The sequence below is a fragment of the Semicossyphus pulcher genome, unplaced genomic scaffold (assembly GCF_022749685.1).
Source record: "Semicossyphus pulcher isolate SPU_LCO1_2020_fin unplaced genomic scaffold, fSemPul1.0.p SCAF_10, whole genome shotgun sequence".
NCBI classification, from domain to species: Eukaryota; Metazoa; Chordata; class Actinopteri; order Labriformes; family Labridae; genus Semicossyphus; species Semicossyphus pulcher.
The window spans coordinates 15,154,912-15,177,817 of NW_027211604.1; the positions used below are offsets into that span (position 1 = coordinate 15,154,912).

The window sequence follows — 22,906 nt, forward strand, 5'->3', positions numbered from 1 at the left end:
CACTCCTGCGGCTCACGAGCACTCATGACAAAACAACCGTTACTGGTGAAGTGATCAGTTTAGCTCGTGCAAATAAGTGTGACCGTTAATATATTGGGTTGGGCAATTGTGCGGTTAGATGAGCGAATTAGCTGCTAACTTATTAGCTAGCGGATTCTCACTTTGATTTCTCTGCATCGCCTCGTCTGAGATTTAGCGTCAGCCTCACTCTGCCGTGTCCAGGGGGACTGGATTTATCAACCGCCTCCCTGCCTGTGTGGATTCATTTTGACCAGGTGAGTTGGTCGCTAACTTTAGCTTTCTGCTAACTAACGATGGGAAGATTTGTTGTCTAACGCTACATGCTGCAGTGAAGCTTGAATTCAACACAGGTTAGCGCGAGCTAGCAGCTAAATTGGTTGCTGTTCGCCAGCTAACCAAAAGTTGCTGTCACAACTTGTATGGTCTGTCGCATCGACAGAATTTAGACTACCCCACTGAGCAACTTCAGTGATCCCTTGTTAGCATTTGTGTGTTTGTTTTGAATGCCAATGTGACACATGAACAAATAATATCAATGCACGGAGAACCGGGCTAGCAAGCTAAATGCAGGGGTTTGGTTTGTTGTAAATAATGGTAACAGATTGCTTTACTCAAGAAGCGTTAGCTAGCTACACTAGCTTGCTAATCCGCTTTATGCAACTATCGTTGCAAGCAGTGCCACTCCCTCGTTTCTGTTTGTGTCCACTGTGGCTGTGCGTTAAGTGAAACTCGGCTCTGGAGGTGTCTGTTTTGAAGTTTGCTTATCTGTGAGGGACATCATGAGTCACATACTGTCTGAAAAGCTAGCTATGTGACGGTAGGTGACATTGGTCAAGTGTCTGTCTGTGTCTGTCGTACGTAACTTAAATGTCCTGCCATTGTGTTTACAAGCAGCATTAGCCAGGGTCGTCTGACAAATCATGGTGATAATCATTGTGTAAGAGACACGCAGAGCTCGCATCCATCTGCCGCTGATGGCTGTTTTTGTGCACTGACGTGAGTCGCATTCCTCAATTTTCTGTGTTGATATTGCGTAACACCAGCTATCACTCAGCAAGCTACTCTTCTGCTTGGCTTATCTGTGACATCGCCCTTTAACTTATGCATGACAGTGGATCAACTGCACAAGGATTTAACATAATACTTTGAATATGGTTAAATTTAGTGTTATGGCACAACTTTACCATTCATCTAACCACGACTCTGCGCTCTGTTGTTGTGATCTGTCAAATTTGATGTCCGAGGTTTGCTTGCTGAAACACCCATACACCTACACATGCTGTATGTTATGTTCCATTCATACAGGATGTGTTTGTCAGAAAAGCACTGCAGTATGAACAGCCCACCTATCCTTGTTGGTGTCTTTTGTCCGTGATGAACACACTGTCCATGTTATAAATGCAGCCTATGGGCTGGATCTAAAATGCAGGTACTCCTTGTCCTTTTTTGTCACAGTTCTCTGCTAGGCTGCACGACCATGCCTACCTATGTTCTCTGTAACCTGTGCAGATCTGCAAACCTGTCATGAGTTCACGTTTGTCTCTGCATGAGAACAACAGTGGATTCACAGCTCCCCCTTATTTACTTTCAAGGACTTAATGCTAGCTGATGATGAGAGGTATGCAGCTGGCGTTGACTGTGAGCATCTCGATGCAGTAGAAGCCTATATAAAGTTGTGTTTTCTTGTGTTATATGAGGAGGTCTGTATATGGGCAACTGCATAATGGATTTAAGTGTCTCCCAGGAAAAATGGATTAGACACTGGAGCAAAGCCTGCCCTGCTTGCTAAAGTCTACATCCAAGTCAGTCAGTGACAGTCAGCCACTGCAGAACAAGTGCTTGTTCAACAATATGATCCACTGCAGTACTGCCACCATAACTTTAACATTTGAATATGCATTGACATATTGTGAACCTAATGAGGCTTTCTCATAATGCTACAGTGCTTTTGTTATATTTTATCTTTAATTAATAGCTAATAGTGCTCTCTAACCGGACTGACAGTGACATTTTCAATTGCATGTCAGTTTAAAAAGTGAGGCAACAAAGTCATGATCCAGTTTCCACTTTTTCTTTGATTGAGGCTGGCTGCTAAACAGTTGGAAACAAACATATGTGATGAGTCAGACTGAGAGCAAGAAGAAATAGAGGGAGGAAAGATGGACATGCATAAAACATTTTTAGGTGCTAGATGGATGACAAATACACGCTGTTCAGACAATTAAAAAAAATCCCCAATAGTGAGGGTCTGCCATTGTTTTATGGACATTAGTGTTTCAAAAACTTCTTCAGGTTCGGTGTCAAATTTGACATATTCTTGAGATAAATTCAACCTTTAACGCTCTGAATGATCTATCCCTAGTCCAAGATACTCTCATATCCAGTTGTGCCTCTGTATGAATTGACAAATCTCATCCTCATAAAGTTTGGTGTTATGGTGCCTGTATGTCTTGTTGTTGACCTGTGTTTCTTGTTTAGAGGAAACTCGCCATGTTGTTGATGTTCAGGACATTCATCCCAACAGGAAAAGTGCAATTGGAGCTCTGTGAGGGAAATGGGATGGGTGAAATCCTTTAAGTGTTTGGTCACTCTATTCCTCTCCTCTGCCACCATGTTTTCTAAAGCAGCACCACAAATCGGGGTGTGTTGTTGTTGACATTGGGTAGCTAGAGAGCTTTCACTTCCTCCACTCAGTGAAAACCACAATCTGTAATCAGTCTCGGAAGCAGGAGCATGGACTCTCCACCCTCCATCTTTGGGATAGAAACATAGTGTGCCAGCCGTTTCAATAACACTGCACATGTAGGTCATGAAATTCGAACATGCAAATTTTGGAAGACCTTCTCCTCTCCGTTGTTGTCATAACATGTGTATAAGAAATATTTTATATGGACCAGTTACATCTGGCTGATACCGTTTAATAAGATGTATCATCTCAGTGCATTCCTACTTTGAATTATTTAGCATCACAGCATTTAGCATCCCGCTGAAGGACATTTCAAAGTGTATGTATCAAATAGCATACGCTGTCTTTTGAGGGAGTGTAACAGTGTGAAATGTAACTGTGGCTGGCTAAAGAAAGACCTGAGGCAATCTGCTATGAAGCCAAAAACACATTGCAGTCTAATTAATGATGATAATGGAAATTTGTCTGGATTGAAACATAATATTTAAAAAAACAATGGCAGCTTGGTTTTAATGATCTTTCCCTGAGATCTTTTGTAGACAGCAGACAGCGGGATTGCTCCAGGCTTGCTCCGCTCTGTAGCTGACCCTGCGCAGTGAGGAGAATTCCACTATCAGGATCAATAAAGTATTTGATTATTTATTATCCCTCTCCATCTCTCTCTCCCTCATCCTCTCTGTGACATGCTGCTCTCTGCACCGCTTCGTGTATTTGTGGCTTCTTCATTAGGCTTCTTGGGGGTTTTACAGTATATAGGGGAATCAATTCACATAACACTGCAAGAGGCTATCCATTTTTGTAAACATTTAGGACGACAACTTTGAGAGCATTTTTTGAACACAGTGTTCTTTTTGATAATGTGTGTGTGTACGTGTGCGTGCACATCTTGCAGTCCAGTCCATCTCTTTCAGATGCAGTCTTGTGACTTAGTGTTCAGTGCTCTGTTTTATTGCATGTGTGTGTGTGTGTGTGTGTTTGTGTGTAAGAGAGAAATTGACTACTCATGTTGGCCTATAAAAACGTCCAGCCAATAAAACCATCAGTTTATTTTGAACAGTTCTCTCCTTACTGTCCTGTCAGCATGAAAACCGGCATTTCTGTCTTTAACCGATTTCATTTTCAGTTAGTTCTGCTTTTCAGTTATTCCACCCTCAGAGGATGGATACTGGGGTCGACAAGAGCGTGTGTATTAAGTGACTGTAAACATTTGTTGTTGGAAAGTCAGTGAAACAACACAGCCATTAAGATGCACAAAAAACTAGGAGACACAAACAATTACAAAGAGACACAAAATGCAACAAAGAAACACAAAATGTCAACAAGGAGACACAAAACAACTACAAAGGGACAAAAAAAGATTAAAAAAGATACAAAATTACTGCAAAGAGATACAAAACAATAACAAAGAGACGCATTACAACAACAAAGAGACACAAAATGACGACAAAGAGATACAAAACAATAACAAAGAGACAAAAACGATTGAAAAAAAACCCCCACAATGACCACAAAGAGATCCAAAACAATAAGAAAGAGACAAAAAAACGATAAAAAAAAATACAAGATGACTACAAAGAGATACAAAACAATAACAATGAGACAAATGACCACCAAAAAAAGACACAAAAGAAACATCAATCAACACAAAATGTAAGTGAGAGTCTTTCTTCAGTTAAGCAGGGGTCAGGGGCCTTTTACATGTCTGAATCCAGGGGACCCCGTCCCAAATATTGCCCATGCCATTGAATTATCAGCTTTCAACCGGCAACACAATTAAGCAATCAAGATCCTCCTAAATGCATTGTTAGTAAGCATAGCCATCTCAAATATGCTGAGCTGGACACCCAGTGGATTGTTTATCAGGAGGACCGGCTCAAACCTTAAAAAAATGTTACATAGGCTATTTAATGATATTCATAAAACAGTGAAGACAGGCCGACATCTTCTAAAATTCCCCCTTTAAAAAGAAGAAGAATCAAAATAGTTAAATGACGTTCACATTAGTCTGGGCTGTGTTCACAAATTCATGGTACCAGTGCATTTGTCTGGTTAAGTTTTACTTAACAGAGTTCAGACAACTTGTAAATAAATCTTCAGAAACACACAGTTTGCTTCTAGTTTGGTTCTTGTCACTATATGCAGTAATAAGTGCAGAATAATCACGTGAGCAGGCAAACATGTTGTTGAATAGAGACGTCACATTTTCTATTGCATCATTGAGTCTATGTATGGCTGTCTTAGTACTGCCTACAGTATGTAATCAGCTAGTCTTGTAATAGTTTGCGTTTTAGCAACCTAGCTTGACTCTATGGACTCACATTGTAGCCATGAGTGGATCAATGTGCTGAATCAAGCATAGTATTCATGAGGAAGTACCATCACATGTTAGGTTGGGAAAGTTCTTTAAAAAGTCCAGAAGGTTTTGACAGCAGAGGAATACAAACAGAGTTCTGCTGGTGCTGCTCATGTTCATGCTCTGTCGGTGAATGAGGCTATTTTTGGGGTCGGGACAGTCGGTATTGTCTGTGCTAGGAAATTAATCATTTAGAGTACAGCAGTGATTTTACTTTGTCAACACTACGTCTAAGCCTTTCAGCCTTTCACACTAAAAGGACCAAAACCTCTACCCATTGTTCCTTTATAAACAATCTCTCCTGCACACACACAGAGGGGTCTGATCGCAAAATGTTTACCTTTAGATTGAATCCATATGTCTTTTTAAAATATAGTTTAAATGTTACACCCAGTCTTGATGGTTGCTTATGGAAAACAGTACAAATTGAATGCTTGTGTAGTTTTATGTAGATGGTTGTTTCTCTGCTGCTGTTGAGAAATGTTTTGTTGGGGAGGTTGCAACACATTAAGAATGCTCTTGTATTGCCCAACCCCTAAGGTTCACAGTTCATTGCTTTGAACATTTCATATTTAGTGTGATTTTCTTTTTTTTAAAGATTATGGCCTTTTGCATTTATTAGATCGGACAGTGAAGAGAGCCCAGAAAGGGAGAAGAGAATGGCCGGAGTTGAACCTGCAGCCAATGCATTGAGGGCTCTGCCTCTGTAAATGGGCCGCCTGCTCTACTGACTGAGCCAAAGCGCCACCCATTTTTACACACCAGTTCAACTTTTTCTTTTTCATGCATTAAGTGCATTTATAGTCCAATAATTGCGGAGGGAAAGCCATGCAAGCTGGCACAGCCTGTCTGGCCTGTTCACAGTGAATATTTAAGAGCAAAAGTCCTGCTAGAAAATGATTCATTTTGCAACATTAAGGTCAGATTGTAATGCATGTCTTCACAGAATTAGGTCATGCTACCCAGTCCACCCCCACTTCTAAATATTGCAGCATTATATGGGGAAAAAAATCACATTGGGTCTTTTTTTGACGGGTTTTACAATTGCCGTATGATTCACTATTAGCTGCAATCGTCATCATTGTACAAAAATTGCAGCTTCTGCAATTTGGAAATTGCACTTGGCCAAATTGTAGTTTGATTTTGATTAACGGTGCAGCACTACACCTGAATATATATGTTTTCATGCACAGTTGCAGTAACCCGTCCTGCTTCCCGGAGAGCAGCTCTAAACATGGATTAAAAGGCCTCTTTCACTCTAACAGGGAAACTTTGGTGTGGTTGGAAACATTTAGCAGCCAAGTATTATGCATTACAGTGCTTATCTAATAATGCTGCGAGCATTATGACAGAATTAGACAACATGTGAATCACTCTTTGTTCAGTAGAACCCATTAAAGAAATATCTTGATCTCTGTCTGAGTGTTACTAAAGTTTGTTTCCAGCAGCAGTTTTTAGCTCCTCTCCACTGAGATACTTGTTGTCCTTGAGGTCTGTGTCTTTTCTTCTCCGTCAGCTGGATGGCTTCTTCAGCTGTACAAACCATGTGACATTCAGACAGCACTGTGGTTTTGCTACAGCAAGCTGTGCTGAAGACTTTTGCCGACTTGGTTAGCGGTGATGCTTCATGAAAGATAAACCGGAAGTACAACCATCAGTTTTTCAACTCTTTCTGGATTAATATACGTGTGGTTTTAGGTGTGGAGGGCAGGTGCTTTCAGTTTCATTTTGTCTCAAGATTCTTTAAGGCAGCATGTTAATTGTTGCCCTTTAAATGTGTATTTTGTTTATGTGTACACAATGGGCATGCATGTAAGGCAAGGTAATGGCACCAGGCTAGAATGTCACAGCAATCTTTGCCTGAACAAAAGTGTATTTGAAATACTAGTACCGATTTTCTTCATTGGCAGGATGTGTATGAAGAAGTACAAAAACTCAACTTGCTGAGCCGCATGTCCACAAGACTTGTCAGTAACAGAGGGTATTGTAAGAAATAACTAAAGTAGGGATGCACGATATTATCGGCACGTTATCGGTATCTGCAGATAATGGCTTGAAAATGTCATATTGTCATTTGTCAAATGTCATTTTTCTGCTGATATTTTCCGCCGATAAAACAACGCTGTAATTATGCCTAAATGCTTCATGATTCCCTACAAAAGCTTGACGAGTGTGCCTGTGCAAAGCTACAACAATATACAAATAAAGACTTAAAAGTCACAGAAACTCGAGCAAATTAATAGAAGTTAAACAACTTTCACTTTAACTGCTAACTAGCTAACAGTTAGCTCACATTCTCGTCATTTTACCAACTTAACAACATCAAACACGCCGAAAATAAACTGGCAGCCAAAGCCGACGCTAACAGAGTGCAACATAAACATCAGTGCAAAACTAACTTGCATATTCACGGACGCACACAAGATAAAAAGAATCCGTCCCCGATCACTGAATTCTCCGTAGTAGGTGAAGTAAACAAGTCCGGGCATGTCTCCCTCGCTGCCGTGTTTCGGGGGTATGCTGCATTCAGGTGTACTCAGAAACGTGAGTGATCAGTCACCTTTTGTACAACGCCTCTTCCATAAAGCGTAAAGAAGGGCACAAGATGTCTGCTTCATGGCAGTTTTTGGCCACTACAATAAGAGTAGGCATGATATTAATTCCACTACAGGGGAGACTTGATGTTCTCTGTTATTAGGTGGGAAAAAAACATCTGCCTAATATATTGTTATCAAAATCGGCAATCAGCAAAAAGGGTGGGAAAATATCGCCATATCGGATATCGGCAAAAAATCTAATATCATGCATCCTTAAACCAAAGTAACGAAGATACTGAATGACATCTGCACCAACACTGTCTTACAAAAATCTGTGCGTCAAGAGAAAGGAAGTAGTTAAGAGTGTTTCTCTGCAGGGTGTGTGTGAGTGTCAAATGTTCAAATTTGTCACCAAATATTGGCAGCCGATAATATACCTGTGAGGAGCGCCCAGACGTCTTAATGTTGCGAACACTGGGATGAATCTTTACATGTTACATTAATTAACTGGAGCAAAATTGATGCATTCACTTTACAGTAGTGAGTAAAATGTGACCCCAGGTCCTCTAATTGATCATCCGATGCAGCTCACTCCTCATTACTGTAGGCCGCCTCGCAGCAGTGGACATGAAATCAATCCCCGAGCTGGGAAATTTGCATTGTCCAGTCGTTCCAGTAGCTTACACATTTGCAGTAATTGCTGAGGCGGTCTGAACTGATGCCTTGTGATGACTCTGCAATCGGTAGATTATGTCTGGGTCAGCAGTTAAAGGTGTAACCACCAGTGGACAAAGGGTCTTTTTTTATATTACTGAAGAAACTTTGTTCTCTCTTTAGCTGGTTTGATTTTTAATGCCACCAAGTGAGTCACTTTCTGTCTGGAGGCCTGACTCGTGTATTTTACCCGTCGTTAAACGTATCAGTGGGATAGTGGTGCTCGTGTGTAGGTCGTTAAGCAGGATGTTTGCGAGGCATGGTTTTATAATGACCCTGGAAGAAAGGATAATATAGTTATATTTTAGAAGTCTGGCCATTGGCTTTTTCCGCCGGTATCTTCCAACTTCGGCTGAGCAAAAAGACTTCACACTGTACCATATCAGGGTGCTTTAATCGTATGCTCTCTAAAACCTCTGTCATTCTCTTTTGTCTTCCCTTCACCCAATTTTCCCATCCAGGTGCCCATGTGCTGGTTCCTTCGGCCCATCCATTACTGCAGATGAATCTTCAGCTGCTTTGGCACAGCTCAGCACCCAGATAGTCCCGTCCCCTCTGCGTGGGTGATAAGGGACTACATTAACCAGGATGCCCTCCTCTGTAAGGGCAGGCAGCCTGAAGGATCCGGAGGTGGCTGAGCTTTTCTTCAAAGAAGACCCAGAGAAGCTTTTCTCTGACCTCCGCGAGATCGGCCATGGCAGCTTCGGCGCCGTCTACTTTGTACGTCTTCACATCGACTCGTATAAGAAAGAAATGCACTTGAACTTATCTGTGAAAAGAAATGATAGATGTTAATCAAAGAAAAAGTCAGTAAATACACCAGTTTTCTTTCTTTCTTTCTTTCTTGTCTCTATGTTTGATTAGTGGCTGTATTTCTTTTAATGAATAATACAGCAACAAAAGGCTGGAATAACTCAAGGCCAGTTACCTGCTGGTGCCACAGTTTGTCTCAGAATGATGAAATAAAGCGCAGAACTAACTTTTTTACCAGCCCATGATGGGGTTTAATAGCAGCGAGGTACAGCAGAGTGATGTGACTCACCCTCGCATTCTGATCAGACTTGTGTTCCGGAACTGTGTGGTTAGACGCACAAGAGGTCTTGTAAAATCACATTCTTTATAACACACTGTGCAGAGAATTTCATGTACTGCACTGTTCACTGAACATATATGTTACTGACTCTTTGTTGTGTTTCCCAGGCACGGGATGTGCGCACCAATGAGGTGGTGGCGATTAAAAAGATGTCCTACAATGGCAAACAGTCAAATGAGGTGAGAGCAGATTTCTTTGAACTTTTTCAGATAGTGCAGGAAGAATTCCACTTTGAATCAGTCACTTTAAACTCTTTATGCTCTTTGTCATGTCACATGATAAGCGTGGTATAATTGTCAGTAGTTGGATTTATGTAGAGAATGAAAGAACAGGCCGAGAGCTCGCTGGTAAAGAGAAATGACAGGTGAGAAGTTCAATTGTAGTAAAAGAGAGAAGCCATTACTGTTATTGTATCACAATAATTTCCAAGCAGTGGTATGAAATTTGTAGCTTGAAAATTATTCAATTTAAAGGTAAAATATGTAACATTTCTGCATTAAAATGTAAAAAAAAACCGGCAGACCTGTGTTCAAATTTTGTGGACGGGTGAACTTACAGTATCCCAAATGTATCCAGTGTGTTTAAACCAAGAAGAGTGTGTCATTTTATTCAAGGTGATGGTGTGTTTTATCCTTGGAAAACATGGGAGGCACCAGGTGATACATCAGAGCGTGAAGGAGAAAGTCAGCAAACTGTTAATGTTAGCTAATGTTAATCTTAGCTAATGGTACTTGCAATGTTACAATTTCTTTTAACAGACGCTTTTGTCCAAAGCGACGTACATCTGAGAGTTAATACAACACAAGCAACGATACTTTATAAAAGATTATTTAAATTTTTTTATTAAAGTAGATAATAAGAATTTAAAATAGATTTTGGGCTTTTTAAAAAAATTTTTTTTAAATGTACCAAGAAATTACACATGCTGATATCACCAGTGAAAATTCAAGTCCATCCATCCATCATCTATTCCGCTTATCCTTTCAAGGGTTGTGGGGGTTCTAGCTGTGAGGCAACGGTGATAACCACTGCACCACTGTGCAGCCCAAAATTCAAGTCAGATAGTGAAAATCGAAACATGACAGGCAGGGAAAACAAAGAACCTAATTTTTTTCGCTCTCAAAAACATGAAACTCATTTAACTGAATACTTTATTAGATGTGAATCCCTCTGGATTCTTAACAATGTTCCCTTACGTGCTAACTTTCACCATTGTCTACCAGATAAAGTCCATTCTGCTCATGATGTCAGTTTAGCCACAATCACATGAAACATAATCTGTAAAGGGAAACCACCTTACGCCTGTTTGCTCTGAAAGACGATCTGCACAAACACACACTTGCATAGTCATCCTTTCTTTCTCCTCACAGAAATGGCAGGACATCATAAAGGAGGTGAAGTTTCTCCAGAGGATCCGGCACCCCAACAGTATAGAATACAAAGGCTGTTACCTCCGTGAACACACAGCATGGGTGAGTCACCTGTTTACATGCACAGAATGGTATTGCATCACATGAAGGCCTAGATGTATTTGCGCATTCTTATTATTCTTAACCTGATCTCTTGTTTCCAGCTGGTGATGGAGTACTGTCTTGGTTCAGCCTCTGATCTGCTTGAAGGTGAGCAGGTGTTTATTGTGTCAAAACATAGACTGTATATAAGGAGTGGATGTAGCTACCAGAACGTCAGACAGAGAGAGTGGATTTGGAGAGTAGCGAGGGCTTTTCAAACACTAAGCCAGAATCAGATGCTAGCGCTAGCTAAGTTAGCAAGGTGATATTTATTGGGATGCTGTTTTTTTTTGCTGGTAAAAACGGTTTAAACTAAATGTACTTGAAGAAAATATGAACAAGTGATTCCTTAGAGTGTCTTTTAGTATTTACAGAACTTCTGCATTGGCTTCTCTTTTCAGTCCAGGAGGCTACGTCAGCAACTTCTCCAGTCGGTGGTGTCAAACACATTTGACCCTTTTACTAGAGATGAAATGTAGAAAACATGGCCGATAACACGACTTCACCAGTGCCTGCTCAAACTGCCTTTTCCTCTTTCAGTTCATAAAAAACCTCTACAAGAAGTAGAGATCGCTGCCATAACACATGGTGCTCTGCAGGGGCTGGCTTACCTTCATTCCCACAACATGATCCACAGGTGAGAAGAGCTTCTATTCCCACTACATCCCCCACACACCCCCTGCTCTCTCTCTCTCTCTCACACACACACATGTGTGTATGTTTTACTTCTTTTTAGGGATGTAAAAGCAGGGAACATACTGCTGACTGAGCCGGGGCAGGTCAAACTGGCCGACTTTGGTTCTGCCTCCATCGCCTCACCTGCCAACTCTTTTGTGGGAACGCCATATTGGTGAGTGACAACTGAAAGAGTTGGCTGAATTAAGTATTGACTATCGACTGTGTTCAATTCAGATAATGAAAAAAAAAAAGTCTTGTGTGTCGTAGGGATTGATCTCTTTCTCTGTTACCTATCCTGCTGAGACGCTTCTTAAATGAGCCATAGGAATGTAGTGACTGTACCTCTCAGTGGGGAGGTATCCTGAGATCATGATGCTGAGTTGCGACAGAGCATCCAAGAAAATTATCTTTTTATTCATCCCTCTCCATCCTCCCACTGACTCATCCTTCTCCTCCCCTTCGTCCAGGATGGCCCCAGAGGTGATTCTAGCGATGGACGAGGGCCAGTATGATGGGAAGGTGGATATCTGGTCCTTAGGGATCACCTGTATAGAATTAGGTAGGTAACAGTATGTTGTGCCAACTTATGACAAGGTAGGCTTGTCACAATACCAGAATTTTAAACTTCGATACAATACTACTGAAAAAAAACGATACTTGATAACTGTTTGGATACCACGGCAACAAAGATAGAAGTCCTACAAACAAAAACACTAAACACATACTAGCTCATTTGACATACTGTTGATAGTAATGAAAGGCTTAATGAGCAGGATTTTCCCCTCAAATATTGTATACAGCCATATTAAAATATTACCTCTTAATCACCATCATTATTCTGGGCAGTGGTCTGGAGCTCAGCCAACAGTCCGCAGGTCCAGACTAAATGAAAACGTAGCGCCAATGTGACATCGCTGTCCCTCTGCTCTGCTCTCTGTCTGTCTGCAACAGACGCTAATGTCACTTCTGCATCTCCAGCATCAAAACGTCTTCATTTGCCGCTCTGTGAATGAGAACAGTCCGCTGTGTCAGTGCTGTATATGAGCTCCAGGTGTGACGGAGGGCGGAGCAAACAGGCAGCAGGATGAAGCATGACTTTGGCTTTAAAAACACAACCCCTTACCTTCCTGCGGGGTTGTACGGAGGTGTAGGCGTGTAAGCTTGTTGTTTAGAGCGTAACCACTGTGAAATAATCAGAAAATAATGTCTTACTTTTCTGTTTCGCTGCTTTATTTACATTTATTTATTTATATCGCTCGACCACAGCTGCTCTCTCTCTTTTGCTCGCAGCAGCTTTGGGTTTAAAATGACTAGCTCTGTTGTTTATGTTAAAGCTTCGGTACCTTTTGGTACTATCCAACATAAGAATAACATGTATAGTATTGTTTTAAATACCGTGGTACCAAAAAAATATTGAACATTTTGACACATTACAAGATATACTTCATATGCAAACTGTTGTCACTGGCAATTGATAGACAGCCCTTTAACACAAGGACTAAACCCAGTAACTACATCTTAACTTCTTAACTTTGTCGTCTGACAAAGATTAGTGAAATGAATTTTCAGCGATGTTAATGAACTCAGATAGGCAGTAAAGCACGCCTATCTTCATACTGACTGTTCTTTGTGTTCCAGCGGAGAGGAAGCCTCCTTTGTTTAACATGAATGCAATGAGTGCCTTATACCACATAGCGCAGAATGAGAGCCCTATCCTGCAATCCAGTGAATGGTGAGTGTTTTGCCCCTGAATAGATACTTAATCTTTAAAGAGTGTAGGTATAAGTGATTGTTTTGTTTTGACCCTCCATCTTGTCTCCTTTGTTTCAGGACGGATTACTTTAGAAACTTTATCGATTCTTGCCTTCAGAAAATCCCCCAGGACAGACCGCACTCGGACGACATGCTTGGCGTAAGTGCATGCACACACTGTACAACACGACGCAGAAGCAGAGAGCAGGGTCAGTGTGTTAAGATGGGAGATTGACAAAGCCCTCTGGTGATAAATCTCTCTCTGATGTTTGCTCTCTGTTCTGTTCTGTCCCTCATAAGCTTCTATTTTCATTCACTAATCCTCTTCTTCCGGATCCACACACACACACAGACACACACACACACACGGACACACACAACTAGAACATGCACAGACACACAGAGCTTGTTTTTAGTAGAAAGAACACAAATGTAATTACTGTAGAGATGTGACTTCAGCATTCATCGTTAAGTAACTGAGCAGCTGTCACTTAGCCCACTAATGGACTCACTGCTGCTAATGGAAGTTGTCCTTTGGGTATGGTAGCACACTTTGTCTATCTTTTTAAATGTCAAGTTTCAAAACAGGACGTGTCCTCAAACAAAATGAAAAGTGTTATGATGTTTATTTTAATTACACGTCATTGTGATCCTCATTGTTCTTATTCAATAAGAGATGGATGGATTTTCTGTTAAAATAATAGTTTGGTAAAAAAAAAAAAACACTAATAATGATAGCTTATACATGGAAATGCCAGGAGGGATGCTGAACATTTTCCACCTATTATTTTTGCGATTTGTGCACTTTATGCACAAAAATAACTTGAGGTTTTCCACCTGTGCCTGAATCTCACTATGTCGAAACCTGTCTTATACAGATGAACTTTGCAGTCATGTCTTAAAGGAGCCTTTAGACCCTGGAAAAAGCCACTGTCAGTCAAAGCTGGTGTTCTCTGTAATCTATAGAAGCAATAAGATTTGAAATTGGCTCCATAGCTGTGGAGAAAGTTGTACAAACAGCTTGTGGTTTCGCCCATTCTACATTCCTACAACACCCAGCGTGCATTGCAACCCTCCCTCTGAAAGGAACATACTCAGAGCAGTACAGAATCCGAAATACGAATATACCAGTGGATCGTCTATAAAATCATCAGGTCTGCAGTCAAACCAGACGATTTCGAACGAGACATGACATCGGAGGCGGGCGTCCTAGTTTGAGGAAGTGTAGTTTAGCGAGCTCCCTGGCCTCCGCTAGATGACATGTTTTGTGTAGTCTGGCGGAGGTTTTCCATGGCCCGTTTGAGATGCGGATAGCGTCCTCCAAAGGTACAGAGCAAAATTGCATTTCTTTTCTACCATAATGGCATCAGCTCCCCATAATAACATGATAGGACTGAGGTTGACAATCAGCAAACTGGCCCTTTAAGTGCTCAAAACAATGTTTTTGTTGGCAGTTCCCCGTCGTTCTTACTGTGACCGCTCTTTCTCTATCCTTCCCCTCCCCATTCAGCATGCGTTCCTGCAGCGTGAACGTCCTGACTCGGTGCTGATGGATCTCATTCAGAGGACCAAGGATGCGGTTCGAGAGCTGGACAACCTGCAGTACCGTAAGATGAAGAAGATCCTCCTCCAGGAGGCACACAACGGACCTGCAGCAGAAGTCCAGGATGGAGACGAGGTGTGTGAATGTTGGAATGTAAAAATCAGATTGTGTCACAATACAATGTGTTTGTTGTTTTTGAGCTAAGAAATGCATTTGCCACTTTCCTGGCATTCAAGCAAGAAAATAACCAGCATGCATTGGTTTGTATGCATGTCTGTCTGTCTGTGTCTCTTGGTCTTTCTCGTGTTCCCTCTCTCTCTCTCTCTCTCTCTTTCTGTCTCTCTCTCTCTCTCTTCGCTCTTTCCACTGTGTGTCCAGGAGCTGGAGCCGGGCGGAGGTCGGACAGGAACAGTGAATAGTGTCGGCAGTAATCAGTCCATCCCCAGCATGTCCATCAGCGCCAGCTCACAGAGCAGCTCTGTCAACAGTCTGAACGAGGCGGCCCAGGACAGCCGCAGCGAGTTGGACCTGATGGAGGGAGACCACACAGTCATGTCCAACAGCTCGGTCATACACCTCAAACCGGTGGGTGAAGTGGCACAGACGCAAACATATTTAGAGGAAGTACCTGTGTATGCTCTTTTTTTGTATTGACTAAAGGGATAGTCCACCAATTTACACTTAAGGATGACTTCATAATGATGTCCTCTGTGGCTCTGAAGGGAGCTTTTCCAGTCCAAAGTAGCATCAATTCATTAAAAAACCTGGGCTGCAACCCCTCTTACACCTCTACTGCCTTTTTTTGTATTCATACTATTAAATACTGTTGCCAAATAATTGCCTCCAGGAAGAAGAGGAGAGTTTGTCTGGGGAGCCGGCAGCCACCAGTCAACCGTCTGAGCCTCAGCCGACGCCAGCTCACGCCCCAAGGAAGCACCACCGCAACAGAGAGCACTTTGCCACCATACGCACAGCGTCGCTCGTTAGTACACACTGTTACTCCTCCATAAGATCTCCATATGCTTCTCTACTAACACCACCACACAATGGACTTTAACCGACTCTCCCCTGCTTATACATCCAGGTGACCCGAGAGATGCAGGAACACGAGCAGGACTCGGAGCTGCGCGAGCAGATGTCAGGGTACAAACGCATGAGACGGCAGCATCAGAAGCACCTGATGGCGCTGGAGAACAAGCTGAAAGGGGAGATGGACGAGCACAGGCTGAGGCTGGACAAAGAGCTGGAGAGTCAGAGGAACAACTTCACCCAGGAGATGGAGAAGCTGCTGAAAAAACACCAGGCGGCCCTGGATAAAGACGTATGCGGATACAATTAAAGAAAAACACACACACAATAATATTTCTAAAGAGAAATGCTGTTGTTTTGATCCTATATATGCTTGTTCCCATAACTGAATCATGTGCTTATTTGTCTCTTACTCAACATTTAGCTGAAGACGTTTACCAACGACGAGAAGAAGTTCCAGCAGCACATCCAGGTGCAGCAGAAGAAGGAGCTCAGCAGCTTCCTGGAGTCACAGAAGCGCGAGTACAAACTACGCAAGGAGCAGCTTAAAGAGGTGACACACATCTCTAACGCAACATTTGTTTTTGTGTTTTCAACCAAAATAATAAAAAAAAATGTACTCACTTCTCTATAAAATGTAAAAAAAAAAACAAAATGTATTAATTATTATGACATAAACAGGGTAAAGAACATAAGTAAAGCAGAAAAATCACTACGACTGAGTGGCTTAAATGTCACAGGTTGACAAACTGTAATTTCCAAAAGCCCAGTAAAAACAGTATCTTCAAATGTTAAAAAGAATGTTCACTGTTTTGGCAGGAACTGAGTGAGAACCAGTCGACTCCCAAGAAAGAGAAGCAGGAGTGGCTGTCCAAACAGAAAGAGAACATCCAGCACTTCCAGGTCAGGATCTCCCACACAATATGTACTTGCCAAAACTTCAGACCAAAAGCTGATTTTACAGGCCTGGCAACGAATTCACACCATCAGTGGATCTTTGACATTTACAAGACTTGATCTCCCAGCTAAGAAGGAAGGATGTCTGACGTTGCTCAGCTGTATCCCAAAGTCTGATATCAATAGGCTTCGTGAGAGTTTTGATCTCTCCATACCTGTTGTATTAAGGTGAAAGGTTTGTCTCACATGAGTCATTTTTATGCCACATGGCGTCACTCTCCAGGCGGAAGAGGAGGCCAACCTGCTGAGGAGACAGAGGCAGTACCTGGAGCTTGAGTGTCGGCGGTTCAAACGCAGGATCCTCATTGCCAGACACAATGTGGAGCAGGATCTGGCCAGAGAGGTACCAGCCCCCACCAAACACTCTCTCTTTTGAGTTTGATTTGTTTATGTGACTGCTGTCCCCTAACATCCCTCTCCTTTTTCTTCCAGGAGCTGAACAAACGGCAGACACAGAAGGACCTAGAGCACGCCATGCTGCTCAGGCATCACGAGTCGATGCAGGAGCTGGAGTTCAGGCACCTTGGGACGATTCAGAAGGCGCGGGCCGAGCTGATCCGGACCCAGCACCAGACGGAGCTCACCAACCAGCTGGAATACAACAAGAGGAGGGAGAGGGAGCTGAGGCGGAAGCACGTCATGGAGGTCCGACAGCAGCCCAAAAGCCTCAAGGTGCGTAGACTCGTGGATGCAATTCTGTAACCGGCCCCCGTGCAAGCAACCTTACTCGACATCTTCTTTACTCTCTGACCTCTCCAGTCTAAGGAGCTCCAGATTAAGAAGCAGTTCCAGGAGACTTGTAAAACCCAGACCAGGCAGTACAAGGCCCTCAGGAACCACCTGCTGGAGACCACGCCCAAGTCCGACCACAAGGCCGTGCTGAAAAGGCTGAAGGAGGAGCAGACCAGGAAGCTGGCCATCCTGGCCGAGCAGTACGACCACTCCATCAACGAGATGCTCTCCACGCAGGCTGTGAGTTACTGAGGAATAAATGTGGATATGTACAGTAGATTATTTGACTGAGCATTTGATGACGTCTTAAAGTCCTATGTGAAGCCAAACAAACATTAGCATTCTAGATCAGAGGCAGGATTCATGAGTTCAATGACACAGATGAAGTTTTTCTGTGTTTATAGCTACACCGCCTGTCGGAGACGTGAGGCCAAACACAAACATCAAGGTGCTGTTATATCTTTCTCTCTGAATGTCTCTTTTTGCTTGTGCCCTCAGCTGCGTTTGGACGAGGCTCAGGAGGGGGAGTGTCAGGTTCTGAGGATGCAGCTGCAGCAGGAGCTGGAGCTGCTCAACGCGTACCAGAGCAAGATCAAGATGCAGACAGAGGCTCAGCACGACAAGGAGAGGAGGGACCTGGAGCAGAGGGTGTCTCTGCGGAGGGCTCTGCTGGAGCAGAAAGTAAGACAGATCCTGACTTGGTGATGTTTGGTTTAAATGCTTGCCTTATGGCAGGATTAACCTTGTGCGGTCACATAAGCTGAATTTAGAACTCATTCGATCGCTGTGTTTTCCTCCCCAGATTGAGGAGGAGATGCTCGCGCTGCAGAACGAGCGCCTGGAGCGAATCCGCTCGCTGTTGGAGCGCCAGGCCCGAGAGATCGAAGCTTTCGACTCGGAGTCCATGCGGCTGGGCTTCAGCAACATGGTGCTCACTAACCTCGCTTCTGATTCCCAGGGAGGCTGGGGGGGAGCAGGTGGAGGAGGCCAGGGGGCTCAGGGTGGAGGCCACTGGCCCGGAGGTGGAGGAGGAGGAGGAGGTGGCCACCATAGTCATCACCACCAGGGGGGCTCCAGCTCACAGCAGCCCTGGGGTCACCCCATGCTTGCTGGGGGCCCGCCGCCCTGGAGCCTCCACCACCCCGGAGGAGGGGGTCAGAGGGGGAGCGGGGGAGGCGCAGGAGGGGTGAGGAACAGCCCACAGGCTATGAGGAGGACGTCATCAGGGGGGAGGAATGAACAGGGCATGAGCAGGAGCGCCAGCATCACCTCTCAGATCTCCAACGGATCCCACCTGTCTTACACTTAAAACGCACACACACACACACACACACACACACACACACACACACACACACAAAATAATTGTCTTAAAGTGAAATTGACACACTGACACACATCATGCATGCACCACACATGCCTCACACACACTTGTTGTTGGTTCCCACAGTGTCTCACACACACAGAACAGTATTGCGACAGGCTTCACCTCAGCTCAGTTCCTCTCTCCTCCATCAGTGCTCGCAGCGGTCTGTGGAAACCCAAAGTGTGGAGACTAATCCAAGATGGCTGACAGCCATATACAGTATGCCACAGTGCAATAGTGTCATATTTACTGTAGCCTGCAGTGTTATTTTCTGTGTTTGTATTTGCCATGTTAGTCTCTGTTGCCATAGACCCAGGGTAGTATGTTCATATTAACTACGATGGAGGTTGTTGTTTGCAGTGTGCTATTTTAAACATATGTGGGCTGAATCTGATGCTTTCAGATGTTGCGGTAGCACAGTAAGGTGCATTATGGGAAAATTTCTATTTTTAGAAAGACATTTAAATATTCGTCCTTTTGCGAATTCCTCAGAGCTGAAGAGGCACAGACAGCTGATGATGGAGAGTTTAATGAGATTATTGTTTATGTGCAATGTTACAGAAAAGGAGGTGATTTAAAGGGTCGGATGTTTCAGGAGCAGAACACGTTAGACAGGTGGAGAAGGGACATAGGAGAAAGAAGGTTGTGGTAAGTGAATAGAGGAGGGTGTCTGTGACTTTAGAGTCGCAGCACAGGGAGACGGTTGAGGTGGATCATGGATAGCTTGAAGCTTTTCATTCCAGGCTAAACGACTTTATGGAGAAGCTAATCCTCCGGTAGAGAGGAAATCTAAACTCTGCGATTGTTTTGTTTGAAACAAAAAAAACATACAACACGTTGCTGGTTGTTGCCAACGGTTAAGGTGCAGTTTGTCATTATAATTTTCCATGCCAACATTTAATGAGATTGTGCCAGAGATGTTAGTTCAGTTGATACTTTGTGGCCAAGTAGATGCAGATGTTGCAGGATAGGAGGAGAAAATGCTCAGCCTCGTTGGCTCGGCTTTTGGGTTTCCACAGACCTCTGCCTTTCACTCACACCAGAGGGAAACTTTAGCCTTAAAAGTCCTCGAGATAGGGATGGCTTTTCAACAGGTCCTTTGTCACATGTCTTGGTCTAATTTGGCAATGTGTGCGTTTGTGAAAGTGAGTAAAAAAAACCTTCTCTGACAACCTGAACCCGGCCGTCAGCCTACCTCCAGAACACTCATGTAGAGCGTCATCACAGCAGGGTGGTAAGCAACTTCGGTGCAGGCCTTCAGCCACATGCCCAATGTTAATAAGACACATTTACACACACAAACACACACACATACATAGGAAAGTGGAAGAGTTCCCCAGGCGCACAGTGTACCTTTGCACACTTGGATGATGAATGCATGTAAGACGGTGCATTTTGTGAAAATTGGAAAATAGCGCACTTAGCATTTTTAGCTGAGTTGGCTGTAAATGAGAAACACTCAACATCGATCTCAGCTGCACACAAATATTGTGTTTCGAGGGGCGTGTGAACAAACGAGTAGCCTCCCGCCCTCTTGCTGGTGGGTGACAGCTGAATGTGTCAGTGGATGGGCGGTGATGCTGTGATCTCCGCTGCCATGCCCCTGCAACCTTCCCCTGTCTGACACCCCGCTCTGTCTCACCCCCGGTGACCCCCCTTGTCACGTTCTGACCACCGATCTCCCCCTCCCCTCCGCCTCCGTTTCCTCCCCTCCTGAGCCCGGTGTGGTCGTCACCTCCTCCCTGATCTATGTGGGAAGAGCTCTTTAGAAAAGAAGAAAATATATATATGTATTATTATATAAATCTATTAAAAAAGAAGGATTATAGAGAAGTAGAGTTAAAGGAAGTCTTATTGTGAAATGCAGAGATTATGCATTATACGAGTCTCAGAGGTGGAATGTACAGAAACCTGTTAATATTGTATATTTTGAATTTGAAAATATGGAAATCTAATCGACAAATCAGAGACAAATGAACATGTAGTGATGCGGACACAGTGACACGGTTTTAGACCAGCGGTGTTCACATGAACGTTCGATTTCCGGCCGCCGGTTTCACTGTCTTCCTTGCAGCTGCGAGTTCACAAACGTGTTACAGATGTTCTGTTGTGAACGCTAACAACACACCTTAGGTCGGATCGCCTTGAGTAATGGCACCGTTTTGTTTAATGCTGAATGAGGATGATTTTGCACATGATTTGAGATGTAGTTAGGTGTAGCCTTTGTTTTAGCACTGGCTATGTTTTACTGACACTATGATGATACCCAATAGAACGTGTCTACTTAGGTTTTTCATGGTTTTTAGAAGACTTTCAGGCCTCAATTCAAGGTTGTAATAACAGAAAAAGAAAGATTGTCTTAAAAAAAAAAGAAAAATATTTGGCTGCGTAAATATTTAGCGTACTCCACAACAGGAAATCAAATTCTTGCACAAGACAGTGAAAATATATCTGATGTTAGATATCTACAAAGGGTTACTCGTAGGTGTTGTGGGGTCCACTGATAGTATTTGGACGTTTTATTTCTGATTCTTGAACGGCCCTCTTCTGTTGTGGTTTTACACAAAACATTTTCACACTGCACTTAAGTATTTGCCTTTATGAATCTCACCACCATGCACTCAGAACTTAAAACTCTGCTGCTTTTCTCGGCTCAGTCCTGAAGACAGAAAAGAAAAACAGAATGTGGTGGTTCCACTTCTCTCTTTGTTATTGTACCGAACATGTTTTATCAACCTTCTCTCCCAGTTCTGTTGTATTTTATTTCCTTTAATGCCAGAAAGGGTCTTTTTAAGTTCCACATGATGTCTGCAGAGGGCCAAACCAGTGGCAGATGTTTTAAAACCTTCTTGTGTTTACTAGAACTCCCAGGTGTTTCGCAGGCAGTCGGGGCAGAGTCTAGCTTTGGACCTTGGTCACTCTGAACTGGATCAGTTGCACTGATTGCACAAGTGATTGACCAGATCAAAGAGTCTACTGTGACCCCCCTCTGCCATTGGCTGAAAGTAGGCGGGAGGCAGGGTTACGTCTCTGTACAGTCTGTTTATCAGTATTCCCTTTATCTCTCCTGTCATTTGGTGGATCTTGCTGTTTTATTCTCCGTAGTCCAGAGACCTGTATTAAACTGTATTAAATTGTATAGATTGTGCAAAAAGCTGAATGTCGCATAGCAGAAGAGAAAAAAACTATTCCTTACAGATGACAAAGTGATTTAAAATGTATAAAAGAAATTCAGAAACAAAGTTTAGGGGATAAATGTAATATTTTGTTTGTAATTACTATTTTTTGTTGGAAGAGGGCTACTGGATAAAGAATCATCTGTAATAAAGTAATTTTAATATTTCTTTGTCCCACAGTGTTTTTTTTAAATTTCTCTGTACTGTTTATAATACATGTCTGATTGTTTTGAATCTGTATTTTGCTAATTTAAGCTTCATATTTCACTGATAGTGAAGCTTAGCATAATTTACAGTTTAAACAAACACATTTTTCGCTCTGTGCAGGCCCTCTTACAACCTCTGCCTGAAACGACGCAGTCAGCTCTGTCCCTTTAAGAAACCCCGCCTCTACAAGCCCACTTTCTTCTGATTGGCCAGCTCTCTGAAGCCTGCCGAGGCTGCACTTTGTGACGTCACAAAGTGCAGCGTGTAGAAAAAACAGTGTGAAACCTGGTGTTCACAGCAGCCTGCAGACTGAGCTGAGAAGCCTGGGGATTACTCCAACATACTTTTACCTACAGATTTGAAACACGTTTAATCTGGACATCCAACACTGTAAAATTATATACGTCTTAAAATGTGAAACAGCATAATACCCCCTCTTTAAAGCAGCCAGCAGATACATTGCCGTTGTAGTTGTTTGTCCTTTTATCTTAAAATTCCAGCTTGAGATGTAACTAGCAAAGAAAAGTAAAAATACTGTCCAAAGATATTAA

General features: G+C 42.9%; 1 protein-coding gene across 1 annotated transcript; it reads left to right on the forward strand.

The window, feature by feature from the left end:
- taok1b (TAO kinase 1b) lies at positions 1-22,315 on the forward strand. Its single transcript, XM_069667019.1, has 21 exons — positions 1-275; positions 8,773-9,031; positions 9,512-9,583; positions 10,775-10,876; positions 10,978-11,023; positions 11,456-11,552; positions 11,652-11,765; positions 12,061-12,152; positions 13,232-13,325; positions 13,424-13,505; positions 14,856-15,023; positions 15,267-15,473; positions 15,736-15,870; positions 15,973-16,209; positions 16,342-16,470; positions 16,737-16,820; positions 17,098-17,217; positions 17,307-17,546; positions 17,634-17,846; positions 18,105-18,287; positions 18,409-22,315. The coding sequence occupies exons 2-21, from the start codon at positions 8,900-8,902 to the stop codon at positions 18,913-18,915; spliced, it is 3,054 nt and encodes a 1,017-aa protein (XP_069523120.1). The 5' UTR covers positions 1-275; positions 8,773-8,899; the 3' UTR covers positions 18,916-22,315.
- Positions 22,316-22,906: the final 591 nt, after the last annotated feature.

What these genes read in the sequence shown, in the direction of transcription:
- taok1b (XM_069667019.1), top strand. Translation starts at nt 8,900, where the DNA reads ATGCCCTCCTCTGTAAGGGCAGGCAGCCTGAAGGATCCGGAGGTGGCT. An exon ending in GATCACCTGTATAGAATTAG is followed by an intron (nt 12,153 to 13,231) that starts GTAGGTAACAGT and finishes TTTGTGTTCCAG; the next exon opens with CGGAGAGGAAGCCTCCTTTG. An exon ending in AGAACATCCAGCACTTCCAG is followed by an intron (nt 16,821 to 17,097) that starts GTCAGGATCTCC and finishes GTCACTCTCCAG; the next exon opens with GCGGAAGAGGAGGCCAACCT.